The 22,098-nt window shown below is 38.9% G+C and overlaps 1 protein-coding gene across 5 annotated transcripts in view; it reads left to right on the forward strand.

Annotated features, from left to right (window-relative positions):
- The window catches only part of DSE (dermatan sulfate epimerase), a 65,124-nt gene that overhangs the window by 12,012 nt on the left and 31,014 nt on the right, over window positions 1–22,098 (forward strand). For 3 of the 5 annotated variants that reach the window (XM_053592295.1, XM_053592292.1, XM_053592294.1), the window contains exon 2: window positions 18,531–18,999. In XM_053592295.1, coding sequence (XP_053448270.1) covers window positions 18,584–18,999 — 416 coding nt within the window. In that variant the 5' untranslated portion in view covers window positions 18,531–18,583. Of the gene's footprint in view, window positions 1–96; window positions 181–18,530; window positions 19,000–22,098 lie in introns of those variants that run through there. The other 2 variants (XM_053592293.1, XM_053592296.1) reach the window with 2 other exon arrangements.

A 22,098-nucleotide genomic window follows, 5' to 3' on the forward strand; every position in this document is an offset into this window, starting at 1 on the left:
GGAGAGAACTCTGTGGCTTGAGTTGCCAGGGAAGGCTGCAGGCTGCAGGCTGCATTATAGTACAGTTGTGTTCTTTGAATGAGAAAAGTACCTGGATGGGGATGGAGAGAAGGAATCCCATGAAAGTAAAATTGGGAATAAAGGACAAAATGTGAATTGTGCTCAAGCAAGGATGTGCAGGTAAGTCTGAAGGGAGAGTTTCTGGAGAGAGGAAATGAGTGATGAGATTGAGAAGGTGGCCAGAGCTAGACTTGGAAGCCCTTATGTGAAAGTTATTCATTTTTCTGAGGGGAATAGAGGGCTCTTGAGTAGGGATGTGCTGATGGTGACTTCTCTGGTTGTGAGGCGCTCTGTGATTTGTGAGATAGTTATTTGTGTCTTGGTTGTGTTGGTCAGCTGCCTGCGTTTGTATCTTGGCCCCTTCACTTTCAATGTCACCTTGAGCAGCTTACTTCATTGGTTTGTGCCTCAGTTTCTTCCCTTGTGAAAAAGAGATAAGGATTAAATGAGTGAAATACATATCATAGTTTGTGGCGCTTGGTAAACATTATATATTTGTTGTTTATTGCTGCAAATGTAGTAAGAATTGCAGTGCCTACTTTAGAAATGAGAAAATTGTAGAGCTGGAACTGTGTGTTAGTTTATGAGGCCTGCTGTGACAATGTGTCAACAACAACAACAAAAACAGAAATTTATTGTCTCTCAGTGCTGGAAGTCCAGCATCCAGGTGTCAGCAGGCCGGTTCCTTCTAAGGCTGTGAGGAGGAGTCTGTTCTATGTCTTTCTCCAAGCTTCTGGTGATTTCTGGCAATCTTTGGCATCTTCACTTGTAGATGCTTCACCCTGGTCTCTGTCTCCATCTTCACTTGGCATTGTCTGTCTTCATCCAGTAAGACTTCATCTTAACCATTTACATCTGCAACAACCTGTTTCCAAGTAAGATCACATCCCGAGGGATTGAGCTTAGGATTTCAACGTACAAATTTTTCTGGGCCAAAATTCAACCCATAACAGACTCCAGGTTAGATCTTTTCAATCTATCACAATTTTATGGCCAAGGTGTGCCAAAAGGATTGTAGAAAAGAGGAGGAATCTGTAGGTTTATCTGATAATTGACTAATTAGCTGGTGTTGGCTCTTCTGTCTCCTATTTGCCTGGAGCTGTATCATTCCCTAAATAGCTGCAGTAGTGGACAGGCCATAGAGGGCCGTGAGATATGGGTGTTCTCCCTATTCCTGAAAGGATTTTTTTTCTTCCTTTTTTTCCAGTGTGGCACTCTCTGTGACTTCTTTCTGTTTGGGATTATAAATCAGGATGTGAAGATAAATTTAGAGGTAATATACGGGGCACTGGATACTTTCAGTGTCCTCTCCAAATTTGGATGGCTATGTTGCTGTAACAATGTATAGCTAATAAAGGAAGAACTGAATGCTTTTGGAAAGTGGCAAAGCTCTTGTTACTGAGGAGTCAATTGGAGAGGAATGAGTGGGTGCATGTGCAGCTGTGCGGTAAGGTAGAAATCGATGCTTACGGTAGGGGTACAGGTGAGTGGACAAACATGAATGGGCTTTCTTAGGTCACTGAGGAGGTCAGAAATATCCCCTAAACAGTATAAGTTACTTGTGAAGAATAAAAAGTGTATATAGAGAGTACACAGACGGATGGTGATTTCAGATGAGGAGAGTGCTGGGAGAGTCACTCAAGAGAATCACTTAGAAAAACTAAAGTGTCTCCAGGAGTTAGAGGCTGGCTCTGTCTAGCTTTTGGATGAGGAGAATGTGAGATTTGGCCTCCATGGGGGAGCACTGTTGTGCTCCTTATTAGGGACAGGCGTCATTGAAAGAGTCAGTTGCTTCATAAAATATTTAATTTTAAAGGATCCTAAGTGACATTGGCCCCCCCACCCCTTTTATGTCAAGAGTCACCTGACAGGTGGTCATCTAGTCTCCATGTCCATTTAGGACAAGACATGAGAAGAAAGTTTGAAAATAAGATTAGTGCAAAAGAGAGTTTTCTCCAGCATGGACAAGGAGGAATTCCATCAGGTTTTATCAAGAGAAGCAACTAGAGATCGTCTGGCTATGAGTAGACATGGGTGAAGTAGGTAGGGTGTGTATAGAAGTTTGGGTAGGGAAGTATATTGGGAGACGGTATGAGCCTTAATTAGGAGATGCAAAGAATGGGGCTAACATTACCAGAATAAAATCTGGACAGTTGATTCACCAAGTCAAGGGCACAGACTTCAAGTTAAACATTGATGACCTTGCACATGCACACAGACATAAACATAAATATCTGGCTATTTGTCAGGCTCAAAGTTGGAGTATTTTTTTAAAAGAATTCATAATTACTAAGTACCTTCTATATGCCAGTCATGGCTCTGAGCACCTTGCTCCAATTATCATTAATCTTTCCTACTGTCCTGGGACATAGCATGCATCTCTGTCCTCACTTTATAGATATGGAAATGAGTTGGCATATTTCTGCAGAAGCATGTTTTTTTTTTTTTTTGTCCTGTGGATCCATAGCCATCAATTCAATAAGAGATTATTCTTTTGTTCTACGTATTACGTGTAGTCTCAGCGGCATAGTAATGTTTTGCTTTTCCTCAAGAATTGTTCCTGCCTACTAACACTTTATAGATAGAACTAAATGCTCACCATAAGAAGTTTTTTAGCACAATATCATAGAAATGGTATAGGTGTAGAAGAAATAATAATTAGAGAGTATCCTTATTCTTTTTAATTCTCTAGATATAAGAAAAGTTAGCAGTACAGAAAGACTTGCAAATTATAACACTAAGATAGTCATTATGCCAAACCATTAAAAAATGATCATAATCTTTAAGAATATGATTAGAAATGGGGACATGAAAGGAATCACTCTAAATTTCCAAACAGAACAACCTAAATAAAAGTCTTAACACTGGAAGGAACAGTCACCCAGCCAAAAGGGGGGAAATAGTTGGTCTGGGCTTGGGTAGATGAGGCAGAGTGGTGAGATGTCTAATCCCATGGAAGGTGGGCCGAATGTTTTGAGGTGGCATTTAGAAAAAGAGCTTGGGAAGACTCAAGAAAACCATCCATGCAATGTCAGGAAATAAGAAGGGACCTTCAGGGAGTAGACTGTGATCAGAGACATGCTAGGCTCTTACTGGCACGATGAGACTTGGGGGTAAAGCAAGCCACCTAGCAGCCTGGGATGGACGCAGGGAGGTTTGGAAGGGTGGTAGGTATGACCAAAGCTCAGCCACATCTATAATAATCACCCTAAGTAACCTTGAAGGTTTAAGCCAGGTAGTACATTTTACTTCCAATGGTTTGTCTTCCTATACAAAGACTTTTATGGCTTCTTTTTATGCATTGTATTTAGATAGTTGTATAGAGCATATGCGGCGTACATCTTGACACATTACTTAAATTTGTTCATTCAATATATATTTTCTGAGTCTTCACTAAGTGCTAGGCCCTCTCTTAGGTGTGGGATATAGCAGAAAGCAAAAAACCCTTCTGGAGATGATGTTCTAGAGCAGGGAGCCAGTTACATAAAAGAAATAAGTAAATTATATCATAGATTAGAAGGTTAAATGCCATGAAGAAAAATAAAACCCAGAAGAGAGTTAGGGCATGGTGGTGGTTGGGCATGATAAGGATATAATTTAAATAAGGTGGTGTTTACTGGCCTCACTGAGACAGTGACATTTTCATTAATACTTAAAGGAAATGAGGGAGCAGGGTTTGTGGATATCTAGGGGATTCAGGGCAGAAGGAACAAGTGTGCAGGTGCAGAGCACACCTCGTGGGTACAGGAGCAGCACGGAGAGCAGCATGGCTGGAACAGAGAAGGAGAGAGACACGGAGAACAGTGTCGGACAGGGAGGCCGAGAGGTCACATGGCCAGACCAGGTAGTGCCTTGAGAGCAATTTTCAGGACTTTGGTGCTGCTCTGAATGAGATGGGAAGCCATTGGAGCAGAGCAGCGACATAATCCGAGTTACTGAACACGATCACTCTTGCTCTTATGCTAAGAATGTTTTTAAGGAGGTGAGAGTGAAGACAGGGAGACTGAAGGCCTTTGCAGGCAAATCATGTGGGGCTTAGACTATTATGGTGGTGAAAGTGGCTGGATTCTGGATGCATGTGGAGGTAGAGCCAACAGAATTTGCTGATGGTTTGGATATGGAGAGAGAAGTAGGGAGGGGAAGAGGGGGAGTTTGTGCCTGAATTACTGGCAGGGTTGGCTGCCAGTAACTGAGATGGGGAAGTCTGAGAAGGCAGGCCTGTGTCTTTGGGTTAATTACATCTATGTATCATTGTTTTACAAACCCAGTCTGCGGCATTCTGAGTTTCGTTATGATTCATAAGAGGACATTTGGAAAGTATTCAGGGATTTGATGCCAAATAATTCACAGATTTTGATCTGTGAGACAAAAATGAGAATCAAAGTAAGTACATATAAAAAATGTTTGGAAATGCAAAAATCAGCAAAAAGCACATTTTGTCATTGGTAGCTATTTGAAGACTGAACAAAAGGGAAGAATGCTTGCAGTTAAAGAGCTTCCCATGCAGTGTATACTCATCCAGTAAATACAATTTTCATTATAGATTTAATGCCAGTAAATTACTTTCCTAGGAATTTTCTTTAAGCCTTTTGCTTAACATCTACATATTTAATCTTTGGATAATTTCTAAAGCTTTCAAAAAATGTTTTAACTCCAGTATATTCTGCTGTGTCCTTTCCTTCAGCAATGTTCTTAGGCAGAATCATTTTTTTCTGGATATTAGTCAGAAAAAAAAGAGTAAAAGTTGAGTTAAAAAAAGGATTTGGTGAAAGTATCACATTTTCTTTTCTAATGAGATGAAGTATATTGCAAGGTTCTCATAATTCTCACAGGAACATTTGACTAAAAAGAGGAGAAACGGCTCATGGGTAGGTAGGGTCCCCAAGACCACTATCAGACTTGTGATTCACCAGAGGGACTCACAGCATTTGTTATCATCATGGTATGGTTCAACACAGCCAAAGAACACAGATTAAAATCAGCAAAGAGAAAAGGCACATGGGGTGAAGTTTAGGAGCAACCAGGTGTAAGCTTCCAGGTGTTCTCTCCTAGTGGAGTTGCCCTACCCAGGAACGATGTGTAACATCTTCTGCTAAGTGTAGCTAGCCAGGGGCGCTCCCCTGAGCCTTGGTGTCCAGGGATTTTATTGGAGTTCAGTCACGCAGGTATGCAGTACCTGTGTGACTGACTTCAGCTACTCAGGCTTCAGTCGTCCCAGAGCCAGGGCAGGAGTTTATCATAAATCACATTGTTAATAAACCTATCTTATTAAACAGGTATCATGTGACCTAAGGCTTTAGCCATGTAAAAAACTGTCTATCAGACAAAATATTCCAAGGTCTCAGAGCTTGCCTCCATGACGTGGTCAAGATAGTCCTGAATGTGTAGGGTTTAGGCAAATAAGACCTGCTGAGTTAACCCTTTCCCACATAGCATGGAAGGTCCTTGAACATGGTATTAGTGCTTCTTGGAGCCATTATTACTATTAGAGGGTAAGCTTATAGGACATGATCCTGGAAGACATTAAGGGCATACCCCAAATATATACAATTTCAAGAAGGGTTTACCTAAACTTGTGAGTGAGTGAACCAGATTGACGTAAGAGAGGTTAGACATGTTTTGTGTACTTATCCTAAAAATCTATAATTGATGTCTTGACTCCATGGAAGATTGCAGATAAAGGGCCAGAAGAATAAACTGACTTGCAAAATGATAATGGTTGGATTCAAGAGAGACATCAAAAGGAGGAAAGTTAGCCTGGGGGATGATGTTGAATCCCAGAACAGTCTCAGCCGGGAATCTGTTTAAAAATGCAGAGTAGTGAGATGTTGCAGAGGTGGGAGTAGGGGAAGGATATCTTTGGTGAGGAAACTGAATGCAGAAGAAAAAGGATAGGAAGGAATGGAAGATGATTTCCAAATAATCAGTTTGAGAAAAGGCACATGGGTGAAGTTCAGGGGAAACCAATGATACAGTGAAGAAGAATTTAAAGAAGTTTTGAGTGGAAGATGAACTTAGTTTTAGTCATAAGATGAGCACCTTGGACCGCAAGTTTTAAGGCAGGATGTGGGAGAGAGCGTAGTAGATGCAGAATCAGGCTTCCTTCGGATGTGGCTGGGCAGGCATGTACTTGTGAGAAGCCCCAGGATTGAGGCACTGGAGGCTGCTCACGGGGAGAGGGGAAGTGAGGCATCCTGGTTAAAATCTTGACTTAGAAAGACCTGCAGTCAAAAATAAGCCTAATCACTCCTAGAACAATGCTGGGTAAATTATTTAACCGTTCTAAATCTTACTTTCCTCATCTGTAAGATTGAAAAAACAAACAAAACCACCCTACAAAATAGTTTTGGGGATTAAACATGATAGTGAAATGAGTGTGCTTTGTGCAGGACAAGCAACAATTATTGAAGCATAGGCGGGATTTGCCACAGAGGTATGAGGAGACGTACGGTATACCCAAAGCTACCTTCTGAAAATGTCAGGGAAGAGGAGAAGTGTGTTAAAATATTATCTGTGGTAGGAGATTCTGGAGAATGAGCTCCAGGAAAACTCCCCTGAGTTTCTCTAAGGGACCTTTTTGTTTGTTTGTTTGTTTTTGCAGTTTTTGGCTGGGGCTGGGTTTGAACCCACCACCTCCGGCATATGGGGCCAGTGCCTACTCCATTGATCACAGGCGCCGCCTGTTTTGTTTTGTTTTGTTTTTGACAGTCTTACTCTGTCACCTTTGGTAGAGTGCCATGGTGTCATAGCTCACAGCAACTGTAAACTCTTGGGCTCAAGTGATTCTCTTGTCTCAGCCTACTGGGTAGCTGGGACTATGGGCACCTGCCACAACGCCCGGCTAACTGTTCTGTTTTTAGTAGACTCACTCTTATTTAGGCTGGTCTTGATCTCCTGAACTCAAGCAATCCACCCGCTTCAGGCTCCCAGAGAGCTAGATTACAGGCGTGAGCCACCAAGACTGGCCACTCTAAGGGGACTTTGAAAGAGGCCTTGGCCTGAGGAGCTTTCCTTTGTCTATTAGTTAGGGTTCTCCAGAGAAACAAACCAGTAGATCTGTATCTATTTCTATATTTGTCTATCTGTATATCTGTATCTAGAAAGAGATTTATTATGGCAATTGGCTCATGAAATTATGGTGGTTGGAAGGTCCCACTATTTTCCATCTGCAGGCTGGAAACCAAGAATGCAGGTGGTTTAGGTCCAGCCTGGGTCTGAAGGACTGAGAACCAGGAACACTGAAGGGGACAGTCACAGTTCCTGCCCAAGCAATCAGATTGTAGAGAATTGTCTCTTCCTCTACCTTTTCCTTCTATTTGGGCCCTCAACAGATTGAATGGGGCCCCGTTCAACGTGGGGGAGGCCAATCTGCCTTAGTCTACCAATTCACATGCTAATCTCTCCTAGAAAGCTCCTGGCAGACTCATCTAAAAATAAAGTTTGATCAAATATTCCAAACTCTGTAACTCAGTCAAGTTGACCTATGCAATTAAGCCTCACAAGTAGTAAGAAAAAAAGTCACATATCCAAAAACCAAGGAGGGAGAGTTGGGAGTTGGTGATGCAGAAATAAAGATAATTTTATCTACAAATTCCAGGAGTTGCATTACCAATCAAAAGGTAATGTGCATTGGCATTTGTGGGAAGTAGAAAATGAATTTATATTAAACATCAGATTGCTTGAAGTTATATATGTAAGTTCATAAGTAATTTTTTCATCAAGACTGATGTTTCTATGTTTAGGATGTTTTTGTGACTATGTAATAAGCATATATACGGGATGTCCCGAAAGTTGTCCCTAAAGTCGCCATATGTAGGAAAAATGGGAAATTGTAGCTAACTGTACTTTTTATTTTTTATTTTTATTTATTTATTTATTTATTTTTTTGAGACAGAGCCTCAAACTATGGCCCTGGGTAGAGTACTGTGGCATCACAGCTCACAGCAACCTTTAACTCCTGGGCTCAAGCAAGTCTCCTGTCTCTGCCTCCCAAGTACTGGGACTACAGGCACCTGCCACAACGCCTGGCTAGTTTTTGGTTGCAGCTGTCATTGTTGTTTGGCAGGCCCAGGCTGGATTCAAACCCGCCAGCTCAGGTGTATGTGGCTGTTGCCTTAGCTGCTTAAGCCACAGGCGCAGAGCCGCTAACTGTAGTTTTATTTATAAAGTATTCATCACAAAATTTTACAAAGAGGTAGCCAACAGGTAGAGAATATTTTGTAAATATTTTGTAAAATTTTTGCATACTCAGTATGGCATATCAGTAAGTTTTATATATATACAGGAAGTTTGATGAAGAAGTACTAAGATTTCTTTTTGCCTCAGATGTGTTCAGTTATTTCAGATAGCTAGCCTGAAAGACATAAATAAATGCAGAAACAGAGAGAAACCTCTTGGCATCACATACTTTATATTTGTCAAAATATTTGGTATTTTTAGTCTCTTGGAGAGACTACAAGGTTGTGAATAAGCAATCCATTGTACCTATTTTAAAAATGACATTCTGTGAGTGATGGTTTGTGGGTGTTTCCTCCTGGGGTCATGGCATACTTCCTTTCAGTTGGACTGACCTTGGCATTCCCATTCAGAAGATGCCCATGGCTGCTAGTATTTATCCAGCACTTTCTCAATCATAGGTATCTTTTTGATGCTTTAAGTACATCAGCTGATTTAAGCTTCACAGAAGCTCTGTGAAGAAGGTACTGTTATTTTATCCATTTTACAGAGAAGGAAACTGGAACATTTGTAAGGATGTGATGGCCCTAGGATTCTAACCCAGGAGTCTGGCTCCAGCTTGCACCCTCAAACCCTAGTTGTGTTCTGAGGTGTGTAATAACTAGTATTTGGTTTTGAACATTTACCATAAGGTGGTAAGTGCTTTATAGGCCTTATGTCATTAAGTTTCCCAACCAGTCAGTGAGACCGATAGCATTCTATCTTCATTTTAAGTGAGAAAAAGGTTCAGAAGTGTCCAGTCTTTTTTCTTCTTTGCTGCAGATTAGAAAAGTAAGAGTTACCTTGGGCCACACATTAAATACATAGACACTAATGAAAGCTAGTGAGCAAAAAAGAAGTCTGAGCATGGTTTTTGTAGTATCCAACACCACAGATATGGAAAATAATCCTCAAATAATCAGCATGTGGCCCATAGGCTGCAGGTTGGACACCCCTGGTTACCTTTTCCGAAGTCATATAGCAGTGAACAGGTTCTCTGACCCCCAGGCAGGCCAGCCCTCTTAACCACCTCACCGGTCTGTCTTCATGAAACTATGGCAGGAAGGAAATTTTTACTTTAGTTTCCGTGAGCATGTGATGGTTTAGTTAACTGTTATTTGAAAACTGTATAAGGTTGGGATTTAGCTGTCTTTATTCATCCTCTTTTCTATTCTTTACTTTTTAGCCACAAAAGTGTGTTTTTGTGGTTAAAGCTATTGCCGAGAAAGTCTTAGATGGTTGTTCAGTCCTTTCCAGAAAATTTTTGGTTACTTACTGTTTAAAGAAACTTTGAAAAAAAAGATTGCAAATTTTCTTTTGGGACCAGGAACAATAGCTTAAATAAACTGCTGTGGACTAAGGGAGAATGACTGTTCATCTTTATTACCAGGCCAAGTAATATAGTGCTACAGTTTAAAAAAACCTTAAATACCAGTTTCTTAAATTTTTATCTGTTAGTTATTTATGGAAAAGTATAGTTTTTCTTGTTCACTTTGTGTCTTCAATGCATAATATGGTTCCTGTGTTTAATTGCTGTTTAATATATTAAAGAATTCATTGATATTTACAAGAAATTCTTATCCCCAATATTGATAGGGACTTGCTATCCTAATTCTGGATATCAATGCATTATAATGCATGAAATGCATAAATTACTACTTTTAAAAAAAAATCAAGGTACAAAAAAATATATATGTTGTAGGCAGTGCCCGTAGCTCAGTGTATAGGGCACCGGCCACATACACCCAGGCTGGCAGGTTCGAATCCAGTGCAGGCCAGCTAAACAATGACAACTGCAACAAAAAAATAGACAGGCATTGTGGCGAGCGCCTGCAGTCCTAGCTACTCAGGAGGCTGAGGTAAGAGAATTGCTTAAGCCCAGGAGTTTGAGGTTGCTGTGAGCTGTGACGCTACGGCACTCTACTGAGGGTGACATAATAACACTTTGTCTCAAAAAAAAGAAATTATGCTCAACATTAAATTATTCTGAAAATGATACTGGAATAAAAAATTTCCCAAATACTTTAGAATATTGTATTTTAAAATCGTCATTGAGAAAATCAATTTAGATTATAATTAAAAAGTGCCAATCAGTGGGCGGTGCCCATTGCTCAATGGTGCCGGCCCCATATACCAGAGGTGGCAGCTTCAAACCCAGCCCCTGCCAAAAAGTGCAAAAAAAAAAAAAGTGCCAATCAGATGTCAATTAGATAAGCTAGAATTTATTTATAGCTTAGTTTAGAAAGTGTAACTATTTCACTTTCTCTGTTAGCCTTTTATAAGCAAAATTAAGTACCCCATAGTCCTGTCAGTGACTTTATACACTTCACCTCTACTCTGTTTTCTCTTTGCCTCAGTAAAAATCTGAAAATGATACAGATTTCACTTCCTTTTTACTTTCCCTCTTCCAAAAGCTGGATCTTTTTTTTTTTTTTTTATTAAATCATAGCTGTGTACAATAATGCAATCATGAGGTACAATGTGCTGGTTTTATGTACAGTTTGAAATATTTTCATCGAACTGGTTAACATAGCCTTCATGGCATTTTCTTAATTATTGTGTTCAGACTTTTATATTCTACATTTAGTAAATTTCACCTGTACCCTTCCAAGATCTTGATGGTTCTTAGCCCTGTAGTAATGTGCACCAAACAAACCTCTACCACTAAACTGTGCATTTAATTTGATAGCCACTAAATTTACTCACTCAGGTGATCTCTGCTGAATAGCCTTTTAGACTTGACATCAGAAAGTTTGTGGCCATTTAAAACATAATTTAGCTGAATTCTTCTTCTCATCTAAGGACCTATATAGTTATCATTGATGTGGGAAAGAAAGTGGGCATCAGGTTTTATTATGAGAAAATTTGGTATCTTCACAAAAAGCTTCCAGGGGACAATGATAGGAATGGTCTTTGACTGCACAGAGATGCGCTTAATTTAAAGTTTCTCTGATGTTATGTGTGCAGGTGGTGAACACCATTATGATACATGGTGTGGTTCTGCTTATGGGCTCAGGATTCTAATTACTGTTTCAGTAGTGTGTGTAAATTCTTGGAGGTTCCATATGCTATCATTTCACATTGTAGAGTTTTGTTTGGAAATGACATTTTGGGGAGAAAAAGGAATTTGGTTAAGAGCTCTCAGTTTTTAAGATTATTGTCATTGTCTGAGACCACAGGCTTAACACATTAGGGCAGTATAATTTTAGGGAATGATTGTATAGTACCAAGACCGTATGTTTTCTTAGGATTTGACATGTTTAAGAATAAAGTTATATTTATTTCACTACAAAAAATATCCAAGGACATATTTTATTTTGGTATAAAGAAAAATTCTTCAAAAAAATCATTTTAGTTTTGTATTTAATAAAACTAAAATAGAAAAGCAAGGAGAGCTTTAAAAATATACAGTTCCATTAATTAAATTATATAGTAGCATTGAAGTGGTACATGTAAGTGAGACCACAGAAAGATGTCCCTCAATCTCTTGCAAGAAGGTTTTTCTGAGAGGTACAGCAATGGCTCAGAGAAGGAATGTGCAGCTCTGTTTATGATACCCTATGCAGTGCTCTTAGGCCATCACGGTTTGCCTACCGTCTTATTGGAGGCCTAAAAGAGGGGGGACTTGGAATTAAATGGAGGCATGAACAAGGAAGAGTCACAGTGCTTAACTTCTGCAATACCTGCGTATTCTCCTGCGGAGAGGGCAACATCAGGAAAATTCAGTTGTCAGGTCTGCTGGTCTGTCCTTTCAAGGATATGGGCACATCAGTGCTAGGATGGGAGATATTTAACTGTCTTATCCACGTAATGACTACTGGGCCCATACATTGGGTTGGGCAAGCTAGAGCAGCTGATCTTGGGTTGAACTTAGTTGATTTGGTGTCTTGTACTATGGCCGATGTACATTTTGCTTTTGTTTTCTAAATAACATTACAATTCAACTTTTAAAATTTTGCTTTTAATGATACCCCAAGGACATCTGTGACGGCTGCTGGCTGGAGCCTCCTCTCGTGTATAATTATGGTGGTGATCTTAACTGGTCCAGTTGCCCCAAGCCCAAGGCCCTTCCCGCGGCCTTTGTTCTGACTCATTTTCCTTGCTTACCAGGCAATTGTCTAATAATTCACTTCCTCTGTCAGTTTCCTATGAATTTAGAAAATATTTCCCAATCTGCCTGATAATTGTGTTTATCCTAAATGAACATGCTGACATTCTGGTTTTATATATGTGGGTCATTATGAAGTTTTGATATACATAAAAACCATCTTGTGGATAGACACAAATGAAGCTTTCCCAGCAAGACCGCTAAGCTGAGCAAGTTGAAACTTGGAACAAGTGAATTAAAAAGGATGCTGTCGACAGTGTTTCTTGGAAATGAAATAATGGACCATAACAGTCTATTTGAAAGCTTTCATAGTATATGGGGGCAGGAAGCACTTCGTTGACATTGGGTAACGTTTTATCCCCAGGGTGATCAGCTGGGGTACTAATACACGACAGAGCCAAGACCAGATCCTGGACTCATGTTAAATCGTCACCTACAGCAGTGGGGTATCCTCTTAGTGTTCATGTAGTTCTTCCATATTTTAAATGTATTGTTACTGGGAAACAAGCTTCCCAGACAAAAACTGTATTTTCCGGTGACTGTTTTATAAAATAAGAGACAGTCACTTTTTATACATTAAGAAGTGGTCACTTTTTAATACATCAAGAATTTACTGACCTTGAGAAATAAACTCAGATAGTAGTTTATTTAATCTGTTATTCTTCTCTTTGGGGCAAAACCACCACAATAAAATACTTGAAAAATATCGAAGGTCATATGCTTTCCTTTCCATTTGATGAGTGTATTATGAGTGATGTGTTGAAGAGTCAGGAGCATTGCATTCCAGTATCAGCTAGGTCTCTAACAAGTGATATTACCTAGCCCTAGTCAGTTAATATCTCCAACATTCTCTCTCTCTCCCCCTCCCTCCCCAAAATATAAAGATTTAGTTTTTTGCATAGGTAATATAATCTCGCATATCTGAAATTCCTTCCCTTTTATTAAAAATAAATGTTTGTTGAACTTTTACTTCATGTCAGGTTCTATGCCAAGCATATCATACCCCCTATGAAGTAGGTTCCATTTTATGGATAAGAGAATGGTGGTTTGGAGAGCAGACATTGATGATCAAAGCTAGGAGGTGGTGGAGCTAGGATTTATACTCTTGCCTACCCAACTCCCCACCCCATGCTGTTATACTCCTTATATTTGGCACATATTAGAAGATAGTTTTAATCCATCTTAATTTGGAACATGGTTTACTTTCAAGGTGATTCATCCCTTCATCCTTATATTGTCTGTATTTTCTAAACCTGAGGAATTGAAGGGACTGTGGCACTACCATGTGTTTCATTGTATAAACAGTCCCAGACCGTTTGGAAACCCACATCTCTTTAGAAACTCAGTGTACCAGTTTAGTGTTCTGTTTTTCCCCTCTCTTAGCCAGCTCTTTCTTTGCTTTCTTTGTGTAAGGATGGCAAAAATGTGGAACTTTTAATGTTGTTGAACATTCTCATAAATTAGTTTGGCTAAGGAAAAGAGCCTTAGGTTTAGCAATTAGGAGATTCTGAGTTCTAATTCTGCCTCTGAAATTTACCGTTATGGAACAAACAATACTGTTCTGCCACATCGTTATCATAAAGTAAAAGATCAAATATGGGAAAGCATTTAAGATCCATTTGTTTCTATGCAATTGCTGATTTATAATAGCTGCTGTAGATTATTGGAACTAGAATTAAAGCAAAATAATTTTGAGCTTATTGTTGCTTTGTGAAGATCTGTTTAATATAACTGTAATTTGTGTGACTTAGTCTAAACATAACACCAAACTTTGACTCCTGCACATTTATGTAGGGCATATAGGCTGAGAGATGATCAAATTGCTGTCTGAATTATCTTGTAGTAACAGAGTGATTCTTAAGTGACTGTGTTGTATCTGTCGATATAATATATTGATTAGGAATGTTTTTACTATCCAAGTTGCTGAGAGTGAGACAAAAGAGTGGGAAGGAAAACGGGATTATGAAAGTCAATGTACTTGAGTAGAAGAGGAAAAGGAGAATTTCAGGGAAAATGAGGCTCAAAAGGGCCATTGAGAAACATCCTGAGAATTGAATTATGGATGAAGCATGTATTGGTAGGTCAGCTGTTGAGTGTGTTTTTGAAAATGTTATGCTCTTGTATTGGGTCAGGTGCACCTTATAAATTTAAAGGAGCTGGCAGTGCTCTGCGGTTTCTGAAACACAATGAACCAGGGGGCGAACAGCTTGAGAGATCATCCTCAGATATGTCAAAGTTCAGACTTATTTTTCCAAGACACAGGTGTGAGAGGTAATGTGGATATGTTTGTGTGGGTTTGTTCCGTGGTCTCAGGAGTAGGAGGGTTGCGGTTGGCCAACCATTAGCCAACCCATTAGCCCTTAATGACCGTTGTTTCAATGAGCATTTTCAGCATCTCCCAAAAGGTAGTCATTCAGGTATTACCTTCAGCAATCTTTGCCATATCCTTGTCCATTTTTTAAAACTTTTAAACATAAATTTGTATTTTAAATAAGAACTTCGTATATTTGTTGAAATCTCAGGTTTGTTGCAGTAAATTAGTTTTCCTAGTGTACATTGAAATAAGTATACAAAATTAACTTGTCCAAATACATTGAAATAAGTGTACAAAATAAAACTTGTCCATTATCTTGAGAAAGGCTGCTTTCATTTAGTTTTGGCTCTTTATAGAGCGGGTAGCAGAGTGCCTAGAGTGGAAGGTCAAGGGGGAAGTCCAAAGTCCGGAAATGGGAATTTTTGGTGGCATTTTCTAGACAGCTTTAAAATGATGGATGGGAATTAGATCTCTCTTCAGGTTACCAGCCAAAAAGAAGTTTGAGTTAAGACTTTTAACTTTTTTTCTTTTCTTTTTTTTTTTTTAAACAACTGAGTATTTTTTAGGCTATGAAAGATTTTAGGCTTCATGAATGTTTTCTCCCATTAATTTCCTAGCCGAAAATTTTCTGGAAAATTCCAAACTTGCCTGGGCTTTAAATAAAGGGGAATAAAATTTCTTTATTTTAGTGGTGAGACCTACTTGCACAGCTCTGAGCCTCACAGGCTTAGTTCAGGGCCGTGAGCCCTGCCTTTTAAATACCAGGTTCTGTGCTAACGTCCCTCTGTGCGCAGAAGAAGGTTCCTGCCTTCTGTGAAGCATGGCACGTAAACAACAGAAAGAGTCCAGTGTGATACAGGTATGTGCCAGACAGTAGAAATCACCTCTTTGGGTAGATCAACAAGTGGGGGTTGGGCACATCGAGTGGGGAGTGAGAAAGGTAACATAATTTGACAACAGCAGGAGAAGAGGCTACAGGCAGTGGCCTCTGGTAGTGTGTAGAGGATTGTTCTGCAGAGTTTTGTGGGTTCTACATTGGCCCTCAGTGTATTCTAACAGGAAGTGGTTTTAACTGTGTGGTAACTCACAACCTTGCTACTCTGACACCCTGTCATGAATTTGTAGCAATAACTAGGGGACCTTCAATAATAGCACACCGACATGGCCTCATTCCCAAAACAACATCTTAACGAGGTTCTGTGCTTCAGGAGTAACTCTTTCTTGTTTAAATATGCTCAGACACCCGCTGAGTGATGAGAAGCAATGTGGCAGAAGTGGCTGGGGTCATCATGTGACTTCTGTTGGGTCAGGCAGGTACCCACAGTGTGAGTGGCTCTGCAGCAGCCTGGGCTATCCCAGTGCCGGTGTGGCTGGGTAGGAGAGGGGAGAAGGAGAGTAAGATAAATCAGAATCTGAGATGGAAAGACCCTCGTCTCCGTGTGTCTTCTTACCCAGTCCATCATCGTCAGAAGCACCCCACTACCCACCTATAAATTGGGCTCTCCCACATTCTACAACTGGTGGTTGAGAGAAGATCTGTAATTGCTTGCATATGGGGGTCATTTAGAGGAGAAACTGCCGATCAGTTCTCACCCCACAATGATAATTGCATTGTTGACAACATCCCTTCTTAGACTTTGGGGGATTTGTATATATACAGGCTTTTGAAAGGGGAACCTTTTAAAAAAACAGTAGTATTATTTTCCTTTGAAAGGAGGGAGAAATAAGCCCCTGGGGGACTGAGCATTTCTTCAGACCCAGCTACTTCTCTCTGTTGCCAGAGACCACACCTCTCTTCAGTCGTAACCACAGAAGACTATTTCTTTTGGCTGGGCCTCTGACCTTGAAGGATCCAGCCAGCCAGCCGCCTTGAAGCTTTGGGTGCTAGACATAATACGGTTCCAGTCCAAGAGTTATTTCTATTTTATATGTCTTAGTTAGCATGGCTATATTAATTTTCTTCTATTCATCAGAAGTCATGCTCTTGAAATAAATGTAAAATGCTTCACAATACCACTGCTATTGAGTTTCATATCTATATGTAGTCTAAAGCACATTTGGAAACATAAAGAATTACAGAATAAGGGAGCATCCTCAAGTGATGCCTTGTTCCCTTTCTCTTGGAGACATAGCACATTGAGAATGTGGATTGGTCTTCAATGTCTGTTAAAATCTTAGTTTTCTTTCTTCTGAATGTGATGAAGCTATTTTTTTTCTTGGAAAAACAGTTTGTGTTCAGCTTGGGAGGTTGATTTTTCACCATCAGTTTTTCTCTTTAATAATTGAAAACCACTGTTCATTATTTACATAAAACTGTCTTTTTCTGGTCTGCTTTCTATAACCTTTACCCTCTTAAGAATTTTAAGAATTCCTTGACTTTCCTCTGGGGGATTTTATGCCTGCTTTATCCCAGATGTGGGACATAGACTAGGCTGATTTTTTTTTTTTTTAAGTGTTTCTACACTTGAAAGACGTTCTTTTAACCAGTGCGCAAATCTGCCACTGAAAAAAGGGCTTTTAAGAAGATCAAGTAGTTAAGAAAATATGTGAGCGTGGTTTAAATTCTGACTTACTGAATGACACCAAAATCCCATATCCAAAATGAAAAAGCAGGTAATAGTTTCAAAGAGTAAGGGGAGAATGCACTCATGTTATTTCAGCCTTTTGATTCTGGGATTTTATTTTCTGGATGAAGGCGTGTCAGTTCCTAGTCCCTGCAGCTGGGTGTCCAGTTGTCAGTACTGCATGCTTGCTGATGTCAGCCCAGGGGACCCAGAGTTTGGAGATGTTTACTCTTTGTCTTCTCTGTCTCCACCTTCTGCTCACATAAGGAGGGTATTTAGCTGTATTCATAATATTTTGTCTGCTTACATTCTAATAGGTGTGTTGATCCTAACCCCTGGCTCAGAAATGTTAGCAGAAGGGGCTAAGAGGGAGGGGGGCGGGGCCTTGGTGTGTGCCACACCTTCTGGGGGCAAGACGTGATTGCAAGAGGGACTTTACCTGACAAATGCAATCAGTGTACCTAGCTTATTGTACCCTCAACGAATCCCCAACAATAAAAAATAAAAAAAAAAGGGCGGCGCCTGTGGCTCAGTGGGTAAGGCGCTGGGCCCATATGCTGAGGGTGGCGGGTTCAAACCCCGCCCCGGCTGAACTGCAACCAAAAAATAGCCGGGCGTTGTGGCGGGCGCCTGTAGTCCCAGCTACTCGGGAGGCTGAGGCAAGAGAATCGCTTAAGCCCAGGAGTTGGAGGTTGCTGTGAGCTGTGTGAGGCCACGGCACTGTACCAAGGGCCATAAAGTGAGACTCTGTCTCTACAAAAAAAAAGTAAATAAATAAAATAAAATAAAATGAAAAAAAGAAATACAGGGTTTTCTTTCTTTTTTTTTTTTTTTTTTTTTGGTTATGTCTGCTTAGAGTCCCAGATGACTGTTCGTAACCAGCTTTTGGTTATTGTGGTTTATATTGTATGTTAATGTTTAAAAAATGATAAAAATCTAACATATTTTGCATAATAGTATGTGAGAAGAATACCAAGGAGAGTTTTTTTTCCCCTGTTTGAAGAAATATACATTTTTCCCTTAAGTCTAAAGTTCTGTTTTCCATAATGAATACAGTTATAAAATACTATGTTTAATTCTGTAAAATTAAATTTATTACTTTAGTTTCTTCCTAATTCAAATTTTTGCTATATTTACAAATCTAAATTTCATAAGCTTTATCTTTCAATATTTAATCTTTTTCCTAGTAAGCAAGGTGCCTTGCCTACCATGTTCCCACCTGGGCCATGTTCCCTCCGCTCACAGATGCTTTTCTTTTTATCTCCCATAGGATCTTTCAAAGATGGTTTGGCTGCCCTGGAGATTTGGAGATCTGATGCCACGATGAGGACTCACACACGGGGGGCTCCCAGTGTGTTTTTCATATATCTGCTTTGTATTGTGTCAGCCTACATCACTGACAAGAACCCAGACGTCATGATTCCCTTCACCAATGCCAACTACGACAGCCACCCAATGCTGTACTTCTCCAGGGCAGAGGTGGCGGGGCTTCAGCTCAGGGCCGCCAGCTCTCACGAGCACATTGCAGCCAAGCTCACTGAGGCTGTACACACTATGTTATCCAGCCCATTGGAGTACCTCCCTCCCTGGGATCCTAAGGACTACAGTGCCCGCTGGAATGAAATTTATGGAAACAACTTGGGAGCCTTGGCAATGTTCTGTGTACTGTATCCTGAAAACATTGAAGCCCGAGACATGGCCAAAGACTACATGGAGAGGATGGCAGCGCAGCCTAGTTGGTAGATTTTTGTCTTTTTCTTCTTACTGTATGTAACTCTGCAATGTAAAGAAATGAATCCATGTGTAATCTCCGAGGCTGCCTTTTCACATACATCTTCCAGTGTTGGAGGTCCGGGGGGTTAAGGACTGTGAGTGGCCTGCAGTTTCAAAAACGCTAGTAACTTCCATGTTTAAAGTTAGAAAGAAAATACTTAGGTGTAGCCTAACTAAAGAAAAATAATATTTTGCAAAATTGAGTAGATATTATCATCTTGACTGTTGAGAATTCTTTTTCCCTCGTCTGATAGGCATATATAACCATCGTCTATCTGGTGTTAGGTTTTGGTTGACTTCCATATGGTTAAAACTTTTTGCCAGCAAAAATTTTCAGCTAATTGCCATTTCATTTGCATTTTATGACAAGAAGCTAAAAGTCAGTGTGATGGGATTGACTGGCAATTTATAACAGGAGCCTATCTGATAACCAACAGGTTGCCCAATAATGTAGGCAAACCAATGTTGTAGTGTAATTGTGTGAGGAATTCTAATTATGTAGTAATTTACAGCAGTTTCAGATTCAAGAACAACTTCCTGTCCCTTTTTGATTAGCTTAAATTTATTCTATTTATTTATAATAAATGCTTCCATCTGCTTCCAAAAAGATAGGGGAGAAGTTGATTAAACAAGGGATTCTATGAGTATGTTTATTTAAACTGTGTTTTAATGCTCATTTTTGGTTCAGTTGAGCCCCAAATTTATAAATTATATGAAATATTTTTAAAAAATTATGTAAGCCGCCACTTGTCATAGGGATGAAGAGAGCTAATTTTTATTTCGTTTTTTATTTTTTAATTTTTTTGAGAGAGAACTCATTTTTAGATGCTTAGAAAAATCCCCAGATGCACTTAAATGTTCTGATGAAGTACATCTTTCATATTAAAGTGAAAGATGGTGGTTTGCGAGCTTTCTGATAAATTTCTGGAATTTAGTAAGGAAAAAGATTATGGAAGAGTTGGCATTAAATACATATCAGAACTGATTTTTAAGGCTTCTTGTGAAGTATATATAGTCACTTTGAAGCTGATGATAGTTTAAAAGTTTTTTTTTAATTTGACTTGTTTCAGAGGTCAGCCATGTATGTAATAGTTTCTGATTTTTGACTCACATTAACTGATTTACTAATCCTGATACCAAGAAAGAAAGTAAGAGGTGTATAAAAAGTTATCTGATATTTCAACTACAAGATTGTTATTAAATGGTATAGTAACTCATTAATTGATTTGTGCAATTAGTTAATAATGGCAACCATGTTTAAATTATTTAGGAAAAAAACCTTTGTCATTTAAAAAGATACTTTCTCTTTAAAGCTTTTTTGTTTTACATAGAAAATTGGATTTTGGCAGAGTAAAGATATTGATGTAGATGTTCCAGAGAGATAGTTACCACGAAAAACCATCTATTTCATTTCACAATTGTCAGAGAGTAACTGTGAAATACCATTTTTATGGAGATTTTTTAACACATATAGCAACCTTAAGACAATTGTGCAAGATGAATACAATTTTCTTATTATACGAAATCTTCAGGTATATTACCAGTGAATGAAAGCTGTTGTTAGGATTAGACTCTATGATAAAAGAAGACAAGCAAATAATTTCAAATAAAAATTCTGATTTTTCACATAGTTTCTCTAGTTCAAGTTTCCTGATCATTGGAGATGTAGAGATTCACTATAGGACTAGTACTTTATTCATGGCAATATTGATAAAAATAGGTATAACTCTATGCCATTATCCAGTAGCTCAAAAGCCAGTCTTTGATATAAGAGTGGTCAACAGTTGACTTCTTTCTTTTTACTTCCAAGAAGCTAAAGTTTAGAAATTGAGAATTTACCTTTACATGTGATTTCTAGTTCCAGAAGTGATGTTGGTATAGAAAGTTGAGCTATTTAGATATACTTTATTTTTCTTTGAAATGTGTCGAGAAAATGGAAATAAAAATTATGGTTAGTTGTCTGATTAAATAAAATCCAAATTCTTTAGTCTGAAAAAATAAAAGTTGAGCCACTTAAGCATTTTGTCTTAGTAGGTAATATTCTTAGATTGGGCTTTTTAATACTTAATGAAATTTTTTTAGAAACTACCATATCTAACCCCTAGACTCTTGGATTTTTATTTAGATTTGTAGGTGGGCATAATCACATTTTGACAACTTTTAAAAGATTGTCAAATGTTTTTACAGCTCTATTACCTCTAAATTGCTCATTTAAATCATGGGTCCTCACTGCATACAAAGAAGATATATTGTGAGTGTTGTCATTGTCTTAGGATATAGTTCACCTATATTTGATTTCAGGAAAAAAATCAAAAGATTAGCATTTATTTACAAAATATATCAATAATATATTATGAAATTTAAAAAAAACTTTCTACAATAGCTGCATCAGACTGACTACATTTGCCATTTTGTGAAGAGCATTTCTGCTCTTTTGAAAACCCATGACTAAATGGTGTTCATTCATTTATTCATTTCATCACCAGACATTTATTATCTGCTGTGTGTTATACACTGTACTGGGTGCTGGGGATTCAAAAATCAAGAAATAGCCTACTAATTGTGCGCCCAGGGTAACAGGTGCAAACATTGAATACTTAAAACCTAAAGTGGGAATATTTCCTCTGCTCAGAACTGAGTTAAGGATCATTTAATAAAGGATTTCATTCATTTTCATTCATGACTGACCTAAACATCTGTGTCATGCTTCACTGTGGTACGGTAGAAAAGCACCAGCTCTGGAGCCACACTGCCTGCATTGGAGTCCAGGCTTCCCCACTTTTCAACTGTGTTACTTCAGATTAATTTTTTTAATTTGTGTGAGCATTGGTGTCCTGACGTGTAATGTGGCAGTAATAGCCATATCCACCTCATAGGGTCGTTAGGAGGATTAAGTGAGATAATCAATGTAAAGTATTGAGCACAGTTCCTGCCAGATAGTAACCCCTCAAAAAATAATGATGATGATAATTATCATCACAATGATACCATTATTTTACCTAGTCTTTAGACTCTGGTTTATAATTTAGTATATATAAACTCTAAGGAAATAGTGTTTGAGGATT

The sequence above is a fragment of the Nycticebus coucang genome, chromosome 5 (assembly GCF_027406575.1).
Source record: "Nycticebus coucang isolate mNycCou1 chromosome 5, mNycCou1.pri, whole genome shotgun sequence".
Taxonomy (NCBI): Eukaryota; Metazoa; Chordata; class Mammalia; order Primates; family Lorisidae; genus Nycticebus; species Nycticebus coucang.